Raw genomic sequence first — 16,803 nt, 5'->3', positions numbered from 1 at the left:
TTCTTATAGCCAAATATATAATGGGAAATAGCTGCATAAACTTGTAATTACACTCCCCAGACAACACAGGCAGGAGGTGCAATTACAGCAGCAGTCATCCTTTGTTCTTTCAAGAAGGCAATTGTAAGAACTGGAGAAGGGAATATCTGTCAAATAACAACAGTAATATTAAATAAAAACATGTGAGAATATCCAGCAATTCTAACTGCTGTGCAAAAGTATGTTCATGCTTTAAAACTATTCTGTCCATATCTTTATGAATGAATACCAACTTCAGAATTGTGCTAAGTTTTCCTTCTCAACTAATCCTCAATTCCTAAACTATATTGGGCCAGTTACATACCTTCCAAATGTAGGGCATAGAACTCCAAGTAAATTCATACAGCCATTAGGAATGTGAACTGAAGTAACTCTCATACTCACATAGTCATCATTTTGATGTTCTGGCTGTTTGAGGTCTTGGTCCACTTCGCCATTTACAGCTGAAACCTGAGAGGCACCAGATGCACTTGAAATATGAGAATTTCCTATGGCTAAGGCAGGTTTCTTCCTGCTACAAGCTTCCCAAGCACTGTCAACCGCTTTGATGATGTAAGATGTCCTGGTTTCATCACTGTGATTTTTGTTAAGATGGAAGCAAATCAAATTGCATACTACAGACATATTAGCATTAAAAACACTTTCTGTGGTTTTAGAACACACAGAGTAATAGCTAAAGTGAACACTGTAAACTTAAGATCAACTTTCCCCAACTTTTTGTTAAATACCCACCTCTACATTGGGGGCACAGCAGTGGAAACATCTTGCACAACCTCTCCTGGTCCCAGAACACATCCGACACAATCAGGAAATCTCATGAACGCGCCTCTACTTTTTGAGGAGGGTGAATAAAGCTGGACTATGCACTCACGTCATTCTAAGCTGCGCAGTAGAGAGCATCATAACATGCTTTATCACTGCATGGTACAGACACTGCATTGTGGCAGATTGGACAACACAACAACGGGTAGTCAAAGCTGCCCAACACATTATTTAACAGAAGCCTACCTGCCATCAAAGGCAGACTGGTACTGAAAGGTACCAGTGGGCCAGTAACATTATAAAGGATCCCACCTATCCTGCTCACGGACTGGGCGTTCCTCTCCCATCGGGGAGGAGACTACATAGCATCTACACAGGGACCACCAGACTCAAAAACAGTTAACTTTCCCCAAACAGCAAGGCTGATCAACACCTCAATCCACTAACCACTTATTGTACATTTTTTTATCGTGCTGCATTGTATCCAGAGTAACAATTACAGTGGATTCTGGTTAATTTGGCCATCAGTTGTTTAATTAGGGCAGCCACTCATTTGGGGCAATCTTAAAGAACAAAAACTAATCGATAAAGTAGCCAGGATTCCCTTCGCTTATTTGGCACATGATGCCACTTAATTGGGACAAAAGACTGTTGCTGAACACTTTCTAACTAGCATCAGTTGCGTATACTTGTACGGCCATTAGACACTACCTGTGCTTAGAGCAAATGGTTTTTAAATAGCATTAGTTGCATGCTTGTTTTCAAAAATCTGTAATTTTTTTGTCACTGATAGTTGGTAAGAAATAAGTAGTAAGATAATTCCAAACTATTTTGCTTATTCTGGTCTCAAGAATTCAGGCTTGGAGATGCTAGAAACATCTGGAGTGAAAATGAAATGATTGTACTATTTCAACAAGGCAGGAACTACAAAGAATTTGAAGGTATCAACAATCATCTTGAATGTTACAATGAAAAAGAAGATTTTGAGAATGCAATCACTGAAAGCATTATGTGAAGACAGACCACTATCTGCACAAAATGTCTGCACTGATTTTGTTCATTTACAGTCAACCAAAAGAACACAGCAGTATAGTCTGGATTAATTCCTTCAACAGTAACAATTAGGAACTAATACACAGTTTTATAGTACTGTATTGGTGGTATTCTAATTTGTTCTGTATTTCATAATTTATTAATCAAATGATTGTTCGTGCTTTTTATAGCTCTTTAAACTATATTCCATGAAACCTCAGCTAATTGGAGAAGCTGCTTAATTAGACCAAAATGTACTGGTCCCAGTGTGTCCCAATTAACTCGAATGCACTGTATTTTGTTCACTTGAGTACTGGAAATGACATTAAACAATCCTATTTGGGTTTTTTTGTTGTTAATGCAACATTTAGAAAGTCAATTTGGTTGAAACATTTCCTGCACCTCTACAATTTGAGACTTATAGGAAAACTCCAAACTACTCCATTTGTACTTATCCTTTACTGAGTGAAGAGGAAGACACAGATTTTATTATAAAAGATACAGAATGTTTTTTACCCAAGTCTGTTGCGTATAATTCTAAAAAAAAGCACCAAAGAAACAAAAGGTGCATTTTTTTTCTTTAACACCATCTCTTTGCTTCCTACCATAGTAAAAAGGCAAGAATGTGAGCATTCAGTCAGATAACGTACATTTCCTGGCCTGTCACATGGTGGATACTTCGGCAATGAACCAGTTGCACGAGAGCTCAGAAAACTTCTAAAACACTTCAAAATATTCCCATTAATGTTAAATCTTATTCAGAGTAAAATTCATCTAGTTGATCAGCTGTTCAGCACAGCTTCAAAATACATTTCAGTTCTTATTTTAACATGATATGGCTTGAAAGTGCTGGATGGATGGCAACAACCTTATGGATTAAAGAACTTGCAAACAAGTGGCTTTTTATCTGTACTTATAAATTACATTTTTCCAACAGATGCTCAGTAATTTTTGCTCAAAACGGTAATGTATATTAAATCAAAGACGATGACAATTCTCTATAAAATTATGTTAGAAGCATGTAATATTCCACAGGCTTGCAATATTCCAGTACCAAATAATTTCATTCATAAATGTGTGGAGAGGAAAAGAATTCAAACTACTCTTCAAAAGCCCCTAAAATTCCAGAGATTATCTTCAGTAGATTAGAGTTCATAAAAGAACACGTTCTTGTGCTGCCAGTTACCATTATTTAAAATCAAAATTGATAAAATACCAATTCTTTTCTCCTGCCAGTTGTTACTTCAGCAGTAAAGGATACAGTGCAGGAAATGCCTGTTGTAGAAGGCTGATATCATCTACCACTGGAAACTGCTCATCATAGTCTGTCAAAAACCTGTGTAAAGCATTATGAAATTTTTAGTTTTAACACGGTCAACCTTTGCAGATGTATAATGCTTGCAGGTATATATACGGATTCTCAGAACTGAGAATTTTTCCCTTGCCATTTCTTTTTGCAGATTTCAAATTATTTATATTATAAATAAATAACTGACCTAAATTATGTCATACACATTGGAATCGGTAATTATAAGAGTATAAGAAAGCGAATGGCTTCCATAAGCATTTTTTGCAAATATGCTTTCTTTTAAATAAAAAATGAAATTATTATTTGCAATGTATGCAAATTTCACAAAGATGTCAAAATAATTTGGGTCAGTTGTTCATGGCACACAGGTGCTTACTGGTTTGCATATTTGTTATACTTCTTTCGGCTTGCTCTGTCTCACTTGTAGATTTTTGTTATTAGCACTGTGATGCGACCAGATCAGGTATATACTTCATTACAGCTCAATGATTAATCAATACAGGCACATCAACAGAATAAAACTAATCATGCAACTCCCTTTTCCCTTCTTTCACCTTGTTACGCCTGTGCCCCCCAACTCTAAGGGGCCGAAGGGTCCAAAGTAGCCCCCTCCTTTTTGAGAATCGCAAGATCGCTATTAATTCAGGTCAGGAGACCCAGGAAATGAGGGAGAGACGTTTGGAATGTCCTGGCCCCTCAGCGATACAAAGCCACGGGAAACGGCCATTGTCTCTTGGAGACGAAATTGTGTATCGAGTACTGAGCTATTTATTTGAAGCCCTCAGGGAATGACCAAAAATGGGCTGGTTGAGGGGTGGCATTCTTCCAACCTGATTGACATCTGAGACCCTGTGAGTCAGGATAAAAGAGGGTCTGGGGAACAGCCCCTTTAGATGCACCAGAAGAAACACTAGAAATCCTGTAACAACGTAATAGCGACAGCCGGTGGAAAGCCACGTGCGTCCTTTTCCATTTGCCTCGGAATTGGTGGGCCTTACCACGGAAGAACGGCTTTAGCTAAAACAAAGGAGAAGTCAGCCCCAACAACTCTCGAAAGATTGACATCATAAAAGGAATGGGCAAGTTTTAAACTCTCTCTCTTGACTCCAACCAAAGGCTGCAGCCTGCATGAACTTGAGTGACTTTTATATTTCCATCGGACAATACATTATCCCCTAGATCGGGGGTCGGCAACCCGCGGCTCCGGAGCCACATGTGGCTCTTTTACGTCTATGCTGTGGCTCCCTGTTGCTTTGGGAAATAATTGGTCAGTATTTAATTAAAATGTATTTTATGTTAGTTTGTTAGTTTTTGAAATGTAATTCTAAATTTGAAGATTATGGTGATCTTGTACAATCTAATTAAGACGTTGTGGCGACCCATTTCTTGACACATCCGAACCGGCTCACAATTAGCCAGCGTTCAGGCTAAGGGAGATAGCCTACGGGGGTTTGTGAGTACGTGTCTTTTGCCGCATCCGCGCCCATGGGGGGGGGCGGGTTGAGGGAGGCTTAAAAGCAAGGCTGTTTAGTTCGAATAAAGCTATCTTTGACTGCAGTTTACTGACTGCGTGTAGCACACCGCTACAACGTGTTTTTATCGCTGGCTGTCCAGAGGGGAGGTGCTGAAACACTTTGTCGCGTGTCTGGAAGAAGTGAAAACTTTCCTGGGCAGCAAAGGGCCCACCTTTCCTGAGCTGGAATAGCCAGAGTGGCTGGAAAAGCTACACTTCATGGTAAACATGACAGCGCACCTGAACACGCTGAACACAGCTCTTCAGGGGTAAGGACGTACAGCCCTGCACATGTTGGAGGATGTTTTAGCATTCGAGCGCAAGTTGACAGTGCTTGCCAGAGATTTACAGAAAGGCACATTGTCTCACTTCCCCAATTTGAGAGAGTTCAAACAAGGTCACGACATGATAAATTCGGAGTATTTACATTCTGCAATCATCGCAATGCAAACATCGTTTGGGAAACGCTTCTGTGAGTTCAGAGAGGAAAAAAAACACATTATCCTTCCCGGTCACTCCCCTAAGCATCGATCCATCCCTACTGAATACGACTGCATTGTCAGGTGTGAGTCAACCTGACCAAGTATGATAAATATTTTAATTGCCTATTATTTTACGTATATTCATATGTTTTCATTGTTCAGTGAAATAGTCCTTTTATTTTTCAGGTTGACAGCTGGCTGACGTTATTTTTGGTTTGCTGCTGGCGGCAAATTTAAGTTTGGCGTTTTTCATAAATACAAGAAGGACTCAAATAGACGTTGAGTATTTTACTTAAAAGTAACCTTCAACCCAACGTCTTTTTTTCGGAGTTCAAAATGTTTTTGTTGCATGCAGAAATGTAATTTCGTTTTCTCTGCAGGAGTTCATCAATTTCATAAATGCAACATATTATAGTTTGTTTATACATAACATAAAAGCAAAACAAAACGTTGTATGCAGTGTTATTTCATTTTAAATGTCAAATGGGTTTTGCGGCTCCCAGTGTTTTCTTTTCTGTGGGAAACGGGTCCAAGTGGCTCTTTCAGTGGTAAAGGTTGCTGACCCCTGCCCTAGATAATGACAGAGCTATTTCTTAGTGATTATTATTATACCCGCGCTTTTAGACTTAGTATTGACGACGTATATTATCTTTATGTTTGCATTGATATTATTTTTGTGTATTTTTATCAATAAATACTGTTAAAAATAGTACCATCAGACTTCAACGGTCCTCTCTATCTTTGCTGGTAAGTGACCCAGTTACAGGGTACGTAACAACCTTCAAACTGGATGTACAGCCAATGTAGTACATTATTAAATGAAGATGCTAAACAACAAAGTAGCTCCCAAAGGAATAGACAAGGTTAACAAATAACCTCAACAGAGCCAGTACTTTACATTACAATTGACCCTACATAAAGGATAGGTTCTGTTTTCTTCACCCTGACTATTAATGCACCTTAAATAACTTCTCTTAAAGCTTTAACATACCAAATTACTTGAAACCTTTGGCTGGGAAATGTTTTCTAATGTTGCAAATCTCCCAGAGCTTGACTGCTCACTTACCTTTTTTGGTGTAGTAGAGCAGTAAAGATCTGAAGGAAATCTTCTATAAAAGTCAGACTATGTTCAGACCTATAAAAGAGATAAACAAAACTATCAAGGGGCTTAATAAATTATCAAGTGTGCTTTGCACAGCTCTTTTGTAATAAATTTCCTACAAGTTTTTTTGCACCAAATGTTATTATATTTGCAATATTTAAGTACGGTCACTTAAATGATATAAAGATTAAATTATTTTAAAAAGGAATGATTACATAACTAAAGGTGTATTTTTTTGAAATTCAGAAGGTTGAAGGGTAATGATACAAGTTTTTAAAGCTTTTAAAGGAGAACTAATAGGGCTGAGACCCAGATATTAACATGGTTTATATTTGAGGTTTTTCCAAGGAAAATAGAAATCCTTAATTAAAAAAAAGAGTCCTCTGGAGAACAAATTTAATTAAAATATACCCAATTATTTATTTACTTTTATAAATGTTCCAGAAACTCAAAATAAAGAATTTAATCGCTTATATTCAATTGATGCCTCTATATTTATGCAATCATGTTTGGTTCAGTCTGCCTGTAACAACAGAAGCTGCATTTTGAAAACAATGGATATTTGAGGTAGTGCACTATGTATACCATTAGACAATTTTAAATTAAAAAAGTACATCTGATGGGTGACAATAAACTCTGAATGATGATGGAAGGACTCACTGTATGTTGTATTTACCTTACAATCACTGAGAGAAAATGAAAAATAAATCCTTTGACCTCCCCACAAGATTTGAGAGAGGTAATCAAATTGTTAGCGGCCACCAAATTTCCTAATATATCAGAACATTCAAATTTCTGACAGATATTCTTAGCATTTCCAATGAAAGCTATTAGATTCTCTTTTTACAATTAAATTCTAAAAGATCTCATTTGTTGGCAAATATCCCATTTTGAAGGTCATGAATAGAGTATAGAAGCACAACAGTCAAGTCTACTAGCAACACAATATATAGGGAAAAAGCACTTCAACATTTGAAGCAATCCTTATATTTCCATTCAAACATTAATGAAGACATTACAAAGAAATGGTGACAGTTGACAATTCTGCCACACTGCCCTTTTAATAAAGGCTAGTTCAGTGATTCTTTATGCTGAGTACACATCCAATGGAAAATGTAATAATTAGCTACGTACACTTACGTTCCTAGTTTCCTCATGAAGACAATTCAGTCAAATTTTTTTATGAAGAGGAACTAAAATAATGCAAGTTAGTTTTTTTCAGGCTTGACTGACATTCCCACAAAATCACTAAAAACAAAAGACATCATTCAGCAATAAAATTCAATGAATTGATTTCTGATTATTTGTTGTCATTCTTAAATCTGAGAAGTATGTGGAATGATCTTCTGGAGGCATGAAAGTAATTTATGTTTAGCAAGTTTTCAGATTGTTATCTGGATGGAAATCATTACAGAACTATATACAAATTCTGTAGTTATATCTCAGCAAACCAACAAACATTCAGCACTCAACCATGAGAGATAATTAACAAATAAATGGCCCTGACCACCATCTAGTGAGCATGTTGAAAGATGGATTTGTATGGACGTTAGATAAAATACAATTGGACTGAGTTGTGGTGTTCTCCTAATTGAAAATTGCTACACACTTATGAGTTAAGTAGAGGATACCCTTCAGTATTTATTATACTTAGCTCTAAATACAAAAATATTATATTAAAATATTCTCCAACATCTTTCAAATTGAAAAGCATACAGTGACAATGAATGGCCTAACAAAGCTTTTTATAAATATACAAAACTAGTTTGTTCCTTCCTTACCCATTTTCTAATATAGGTTGAAGGCACATATAATTAATGATGTGATGAAAAGTTTCAATAATTTTCTTCCTTGAGTGTGAGAGTCGCCTCCACAAGTCGTTCTGCAAACTGAAAAGATAAATTTCAAATATTAATACTTTGTATGGAGGAGTGAGGAGTGAAAGAAATGGGAAGGGTGCACAGCAAGACGTAAGAAACCACATGACCCTGTATCAGTATTTACATAATAAATCCTGACTTCTTTAATCCAACTAAAGTGGATATTTCAACAACGGTGAGAGGGAAGTAAACAGAACTTTCGGCTTGCTGCTACAAAAAAATGACATTTCTAAGTTAATTTCTCACTGAATTTCATAAAATTCAGAGCATTAGGGAAATTTCAGTCCTCCCTCGGAAGGCTGGAAGTGAACACTGGCTTAATAAAGTTGAGATAAAGTAAACAGCAAGAAGAGGTTAAGATCTAAACTCAAGATATCTCAAAACCATCATTAAACATACCTAGCTGCTTCAAAATGCCTCTTTTTAATCGTGTTTTCTAATTCGGGGATAATTAGTTCATAAAATGAGGTCAATCTGCAAGAAACAGAAGAATTGTCAAAAATACAATATTAAAATATAATAATTCTTAATTATGTCACTTTGGGTAAAACCCAAATACTTAGACTTACGTGGCAAATCAACTTCAAGTTTAATTGTCAATTTTACATCTGAATACAGCCAAATAAAACAGAGTTCCTCTGGGTCCAAGTTATAAAACACAGTATGATATGGTACATATAATAATGACAGCAGAGAAACCTAGCTAGAGAAAAAAAATATTAAAAATATATTTAGCCCAAGTCCCTGAGTGTCATGGTCTGTAGATGTTGTAATGAACAGATGCTGTCCTGGAGCCACGTTTCTGCAAGAACAAGCCCGCAGCGGCTCCTCATTTTACGCAAGTACAGCCACAGACGAACTTAATCCAGTTTGTCTTCCACTGAGCAAACACTGGAGAGTAGCACTGTTGAGAGGGGCCAGCCCCCTATCCAATATGGAATCCAGCAATAATCCAGTATGGTGGGAAAGGTAGAAGCAAATGGGAAGGTGTTCTTTATTTATCTATTTACTTATTGAGATACAGTGCAGATTAGGCCTTTCTGGCCAGTAATCCCCTGTTTTAATCTGAGCCTAATTATGGGACAATTTATAATGACCAATTAACCTAGCAGCTAGTACCTCCTTGGACTGTGGGAGAAAACCAGAGCACCTAGAGGAAACCCATGCGATCACAGAGAGAATGTACAGGCAGTCCCCGGGTAACTAACGAGTTCCATTCCTGAGTCCGTCATTAAGTCGGATTTGTACGTAAGTCAGAACAGGTACATCTGGTATTATTTAGCGTCAGATAGTCAAACGTTTGTCTTAGTGTATAGTATATATTTTACCTTTTTATGCATATGAAACACTTAAGAAACATATGTATTTCAATAACTAAACCACTGCGTTGCTGAGTAATAATTGTAGCTTTCATTAGGGCAGGGCCTTTCACATGCTCCATTATTCTCACTTTATCCATTACCTGTATCCTTTAAAGTTGTTCCGATCATTGACCGACTGTAGCCTAAAGCTTTTCCAATGACCGATGGCATTTCACCTCTTTCCAATCACTTTATTATTTCCACTTTATTTTCAATCGTGATCATTTTCCGTCAACGGAACAGAAAACTGCGGATTTTATGTTCTATCGCTGAGCAGCAGTGAACCGTCTGATTGGCCTATCAGAGTTCTCTTTAGGAACTAGTTAACTTGATCAGCATTTCTGATCTGGCTATTGTTCACGATCGCACTTAATAACAAAAAATACAGCAGCAGCCGTGGGCAGAAGGTCTTGTGCTGCTCCGGGTCCTAAAGTCTACCCGCACTGAGAAAGGTTAAATGGGACAAGTGGGGACAGTGCTGACTGGAAAGTGGGGGGGAAGGTCAGGGTGAGTCTTGCTAAGAAATATTTAAGCCAAATACAAAGTTACACACTCAGTGTTACCAGCAACAACTTAAAATGGCGGACGGCGTCATGATCTGACTGAAAATGCCGGATGGCGTTCTCCTCCCTCAGTTCGTAAGTACGAGTTGTCGGTAATTTGGACATTTTGGACATTCATAACTTGGGGACTGCCTGTACAAACTCTTTACAGGCAGCAGCAGGAATTAAACCCAAGTCACATGCACTGTAAAGCGTTATGCTAATCACTAGCTACCATGGCATCCCAAAGCTGCATGGGAAGGTCCCACAAAAAGAGGAATGCGTCTTATTAGAAATGGAAGGACACCAAGAGACCTATCCTTTTGAAAGGAAAGGGGATGGCGTAACATTGATCACATCTCAATGGTGGGAATTATAGATATTCACTGCATGGAAATTCATCCCACTTGGACATCCTCTCTTCTCTCCCCTTCCATCAGGAAGAAGGTACGAGAAGTTTGAAAGCATATACCACCAGGCTCAAGGACTGCTTGGCCTCTCAACCTCACAATCGATCACATTAGAGCCTTGCATCTTATGTCTGCCTGAATTGCACTTTCTTTTTAACTGTAACACAAACTATTAAGGGACTTAATAAATTATCAAGAAAACAAAATTATTCACATGTGATAATACTAAGTCAATTTACCAAATTATCATCTAGTAGATGGTGAAATGGAAAGCAAGGACAAGGTGAACCCTAACTTGGGTTTGATTGACAGTAGAGTGCATGAAATGAAACAGACATGGTTGAGAGTGTTGTCAACTTGGTAGGAGCTATTTTTATGGAGCATGGAAGACATCACAAAAGCATATGTGTCCACAATGTGGTCTTCCAAACAGAAACAATCTAGATGAAGAAAAGAGAAATAGAGTCCTTATAAAAAGGAGGTGGGAGGAGGCACAACACCTCCTGATATTAACTTCATTACCCTCTCTCAAATAACAGCAACACCATTAGTATTATTTTTCTCTATTTGATCTACACTACCAGAGATATTTTCTTCATCTTTTCCGAAATCTGATGAAAGATCATTAACTTGGAACACCAATTCTGCAAATGTTGTCCAGTTCAGTGGATATTTTCATTATCTTTTGCTTTATTTCAGACTTGCTTTATGCTTTCGTACCTTTGTATAAAGTCATGCTTTTGGAATGTCCTACTAGCTTCAGGGAAAATGTCCAAGAATGCAAACAACGTAGTGCAGGTATCACACAGATACAGCAAAACATCCTTGAACTCCTACAAGGCAAAGAGTTTATCATGACATTGTTCATAAATGCAATCTGACTTGCATAACAAACCAGAAATTTTTTTTTCAGAATTATTCAGAACCAAATCTCCTAACACAGAATAAACTTGTTTAGTAGATCGACACTTTTAACATACAGTACCGAGTGTAAGAATTCTGCTATTTTACCAATAATTCTAAAGAACAAGTAATCACATGGCTCTCAAATTAAAATTGACACCAGTTCTCATCATATTACATTAATCCCTTAAATGTGAGATCAAGCAGAGGTATAGTATATACCGGGGGTCGGCAACCCACAGCTCCGGAGCCACATGTGGCTCTTTAACGTCTGTGCTGCGGCTCCCTGTTGCTTTGGGAAATAATTGGTCAGTATTTAATTAAAATGCATTTTATGTTAGTTTTTTAGTTTTTGAAATGTAATTCTAAATTTGAAGATTATGGTGATCTTGTACAATCTAATTAAGACATTGTGGCAACCCATTTCCTGATACATCCGAACCGGCTCACAATTAGCCAGCGTTCAGGCTAAGGGAGATAGCCTACGGGGGTTTGTGAGTACGTGTCTTTTGCCGCATCCGCGCCCATGGGGGGGCGGGTTGAGGAGGCTTAAAAGCAAGGCTGTTTAGTTCGAATAAAGCTATCTTTGACTGCAGTTTACTGACTGCGTGTAGCACACCGCTACAACATGTTTTTATCGCTGGCTGTCCAGAGGGGAGGTGCTGAAACACTTTGTCGCGTGTCTGGAAGAAGTGAAAACTTTCCTGGGCAGCAAAGGGCCCACCTTTCCTGAGCTGGAACAGCCAGAGTGGCTGGAAAAGCTACACTTTATGGTAGACATGACAGCGCACCTGAACACGCTGAACACAGCTCTTCAGGGGTAAGGACGTACAGCCCTGCACATGTTGGAGGATGTTTTAGCATTCGAACGCAAGTTGACAGTGCTTGCCAGAGATTTACAGAAAGGCACATTGTCTCACTTCCCCAATTTGAGAGAGTTCAAACAAGGTCACCACATGATAAATTCGGAGTATTTACATTCTGCAATCATCGCAATGCAAACATCGTTTGGGAAACGCTTCTGTGAGTTGAGAGAGGAAAAAAACACATTATCCTTCCCGGTCACTCCCCTAAGCATCGATCCATCCCTACTGAATACGACTGCATTGTCAGGTGTGAGTCAACCTGACCAAGTATGATAAATATTTTAATTGCCTATTATTTTACGTATATTCATATGTTTTCATTGTTCAGTGAAATAGTCCTTTTATTTTTCAGGTTGACAGCTGGCTGATGTTATTTTTGGTTTGCTGCTGGCGGCAAATTTAAGTTTGGCGTTTTTCATAAATACAAGAAGGACTCAAATAGACGTTGAGTATTTTACTTAAAAGTAACCTTCGACCCAACGTCTTTTTTTCGGAGTTCAAAATGTTTTTGTTGCATGCAGAAATGTAATTTCGTTTTCTCTGCAGGAGTTCATCAATTTCATAAATGCAACACATTATAGTTTGTTTATACATAGCATAAAGGCAAAACAAAACGTTGTATGCAGTGTTATTTCATTTTAAATGTCAAACGGGTTTTGCGGCTCCCAGTGTTTTCTTTTCTGTGGGAAACGGGTCCAAGTGGCTCTTTCAGTGGTAAAGGTTGCTGACCCCTGGTATATACTGTAGACGCAATGATGCATGCTCGAAGCAGCATTTATCGTGGAAATGGTCATGAAGCAATAATTAAATGGCAAGACCCAACGAACATATTTCAACTAGTCATTTAAAAAATCATTGCTTAAATATATTTGTGGACAATTTCCAATACCAATACAAAACAAAATTATAATCATGATAGAAGCAATCTTAAATACATTTATCAATAGGTCTATTATTGCTAACAATATGAATCAGTATTATAAGAATTTATTTAAAACTGATCATTTTTAAATCATACACTGAAATTAATCACAAGTGATGCTGCTTGTAGAGTCAATAACACAGAATAGTGTGTGATTGTCTAAAGAACTAATCAGAGCTAACACATTTTGCTGCAAATTTTGTTTTAAATACCTTAGCTGTTAATTTTGCCAAAATATTTTTTACTGCTTGGAGCACATTTATTCTTCTTGGTTAAAATAAGAAATACACAGAAGAGATTTTGAGAGATTGTTTTCCATTTACAAAGCTAAAGCTCTAATATGAATGCTTTAGTGATTAAACTTATTTTTAAGAATCAAAGTGAACAATACCTGAAGAGGCATATCCATGGGTGAAACTTTGGTTTGACCATCAATCTTTTGAGGGCAATTGGAATAATTTTCCAGCCTTAAGCCACACTTCTCACAAATATTACTGTAAACCTTGAAGAATGAAAAAAATATATCATAATATTAAAGATATCCAAACTCAGTTTTTTTTTTATTTTCACCTTTTCATGCTATCAGGAGTCACATTAGCAACATCACTAGTCACTAGTCCTTGGGAGCTAAAATATTTACTGGATAGATTCTGGCATTTGTAAGATATATCACAATAATTTCACAAACTTGCTGTGGAATGTGTCCTGAGAAAATGAGGTGGAAATAGTTACTTTATTTCATATATAGTTAAGAGGTGATATACATTTCTACAGTCAGCGTCAGATTTAAATTCTTGTTCCAGAAAAAAAATATCAAGTGCTCTCAATCACTCTCAGGATTTTGTATCTATTTTTACACAATTGTCAAATCTACCTGCAGAAACACAGCAGTTACCTTTAAGGTATTCCAGATATAAATGTTTACAAACAATGATGCTTTTCTAGTAAACTTACAACAACCTTATACAATCTCTACAAAATTTATAGTCAAGTAATTAAGCTATAGAATAAGCACAAATCAGTTTCAATACCTGGAGGATTGTGGGCACTGTTTCATTCAGATCATTAAAATAATTTGGCTGCTGATTAAAAACATTTCCTGTGGATAAGAATAAACTCAATTAAAGTACAAATACTGAAGATCATCCTTTACAAAAAAAAAGCTACACATTTCTTCAAGACTAACCAATCATTTTCTTAAGAAGAGCGGCATTTCCTTTTCCAAATATTACGCACAAGTCAAAGATTTTTGGGATGTCGAAGAGAAAGCCGTCATAGATAATTTCTCCAAAAACACTGGGTGTAATGAAGTGTTCCTAATGAAAAAGAAAGTAGTTGGAAAACAATTAGATTCATCCGAACCTACATGTATGTCTATCAGCCCAAATTAAAAATCAGGCAAACAGCTCTTTAGCTCTGCACATTTTTGACAAATGAATCCGCAAATAGATTCATTAGTGTAATCTTAATTGGCAAAATATAACTGGCATCAAAAACATTTTGTTTTAATTGCAGAATGATTATATTCATTAAGTGTAGTTGAAAGGTTCACCCACACAAAGGCAGGCTACAAGTTATTCAAATTCCTGGCCAATTTGATTGTGCACGCATTTCATTTTCATTCCAGCACCTCTGCTCAATTTTAACGTGATTTTTTTACTTTAGAAAGCACAGTTAAGACACAAGAATCCCCAAAGTAAAACGGTATAAACAGTTTTAATACAATTATATATCGGATCCAATTATAGTGAGCAAATAAGCTGCTATTCTATGTTTGTCAGGACCCCGGTAGTATAGAAATAATTAGATCATTATTGAATGCAATAAGGTTATCAGCTAATCTTAATTTTTCATTTATACAGTATTCAATTATGATAGGCCTTCTTGAGAAACCTATCTTCCATTAGTTAACGAGTTTCCATTCACCTGGAGAATGGAGACTCGCTAACAAACAGATCTCGAGTTCAGGATACAGAAGTATTCAAAAGGGTCTGTTCACGTGAAAAACTTATGAGTCTTCCCTGAGATAAGTAATATCATAAAGATTGCAATATCAGAATGAAATATTTTAAATGAAAATCAATCAGTTATTAGGTCTCAGGCTGATCTCTGCTATATTGTTAAAATAAAGATACCATTTGTCTTTTTAAGGACGTCATAGTTTAAGTGGACATCCCCTTCTTATATTTAAGCAATAAACTTTGAAATCACACTAAAATCAGAAACAATTTAGAAATGTAACTATTTTTTCGTCAAGAAAAACACCCACTTCTAAAACAACCTCTACAAATGAAGTTCTCTACAAGTATTACAATTGAGAAAGACAAGTTCTGAAGATCAAATAATAGAACTGTATACTTAAAGTAGATGGATTATTTGGAATGTATCTCATAGACTCAGAGTTATACAGATGGAAATAAGTCCTTTGACCTAACCCACCCATGTCATCCAAAGTGGTTATCTAAACTGAACCCCATATGCCTAGATTTGGCCCATACTCCTCTAACATTTCCTAACCATGTACATCCTAGACTTTGATCTTCTGTAATTTGTTTATTTACCCTCTGATGTTAGAAATGAATTTTCCCACATATTCTTCAACTTAAATAGATTTTGGTTTGTCTCTCAGAAAATGACATGGTTATGGGAGTACAGTTAAAAGTACATATAAACTGCACCATGCTGACCCAGCAATGACCTTGAGAGGAAACTAGTCTATATCCTGTTTGTAGCTGAATAAAACAAACTTGAGAAGTTATTGATGCAAAAAATACACAAGTACCAAATGTACATTTCAGAAGGGGAGACAATGTAGTCAGCTGAGGTACAATATGATTGGTGATGATACAATTATTCTCAGATTAAATACGGAGATGCATGGGCACAGAACTCATTTAAATTTACTCTAGCAAAGTATACTCGATGTCTAATCAGATAAGTATCATGAAGTGTTTCATTGCACAACCCGAGGCAAAAGCTTATAAATAACAACTTCTGACCAGAATATCTAATACATGCATGCAAAATTGTTAGTTGAAAGAGGTAATTGAATTTGATTTTGAACCTATTTGTCAAATATTATTTTAATATATTTGATTAAACAGTAATGAAGTAATTTGTAAATCTCCTACTATCCATAACAATAACTTTATTCAACATACCTCTTTATTTATTGAGATACAGCGTGGAATAGGCCCTTCCAGCCAACTGCCCAGCAATTCACTTATTTAATCCAAGCCTAATCACGGGAGAATTTTACAATGACCAAGTAACCTACCAACTGGTACGTCTTTGGACTGTAGGAGGAAACCAGAGCACCTGGAGGAAACCCACGTGGTCACAGGGAGAATGTACAAACTCTCAACAAGCAGCAGAGACCCAGGTCGTGTGTACTGTAAAACACTGTGCTAACCACAACGCGACTATGCCACCCCACTACTTTGGTTCAGCATTTGCTCATTGAAGACTAACATAGAGAACATATTTAGAAATAAAATTATGATATACTTTGGACTCTTTGTGGGTGGACATCCTAAGAAAGGTCATAAAGATGTTGTGATGAAGGCGTTTTTGCATTTCTGCTATGGCTGGAATTGAATTCGCCATTTCGTCATACTGACGAGGTGTGTAACGCAAGAAAGAGTCCAAAGACTTCTGCAGAGTCTCATCAAAAATAACCT

The 16,803-nt window shown here is 36.9% G+C and overlaps 1 protein-coding gene across 3 annotated transcripts in view; it reads right to left on the bottom strand.

Annotated features, from left to right (window-relative positions):
• Positions 1–16,803, bottom strand: part of ascc2 (activating signal cointegrator 1 complex subunit 2) — a 48,905-nt gene that overhangs the window by 16,540 nt on the left and 15,562 nt on the right. For all 3 annotated transcript variants that reach the window (XM_059988256.1, XM_059988258.1, XM_059988257.1), the window contains 10 exons: positions 16,631–16,801; positions 14,310–14,439; positions 14,155–14,222; positions 13,515–13,625; positions 11,153–11,265; positions 8,519–8,593; positions 8,021–8,128; positions 6,204–6,272; positions 3,095–3,169; positions 424–613 (listed from right to left, as the gene is read on the bottom strand). In XM_059988256.1, the coding sequence (XP_059844239.1) occupies positions 424–613; positions 3,095–3,169; positions 6,204–6,272; positions 8,021–8,128; positions 8,519–8,593; positions 11,153–11,265; positions 13,515–13,625; positions 14,155–14,222; positions 14,310–14,439; positions 16,631–16,801 (1,110 nt within the window). The remainder of the gene's footprint in view (positions 1–423; positions 614–3,094; positions 3,170–6,203; positions 6,273–8,020; positions 8,129–8,518; positions 8,594–11,152; positions 11,266–13,514; positions 13,626–14,154; positions 14,223–14,309; positions 14,440–16,630; positions 16,802–16,803) is intronic.

The sequence above is a fragment of the Hypanus sabinus genome, chromosome 13 (genome assembly GCF_030144855.1).
Source record: "Hypanus sabinus isolate sHypSab1 chromosome 13, sHypSab1.hap1, whole genome shotgun sequence".
Lineage (NCBI taxonomy): Eukaryota > Metazoa > Chordata > Chondrichthyes > Myliobatiformes > Dasyatidae > Hypanus > Hypanus sabinus.
The sequence above is the reverse complement of the archived record's forward strand: the minus strand, read 5'-3'. Positions and strand labels throughout refer to the sequence as shown.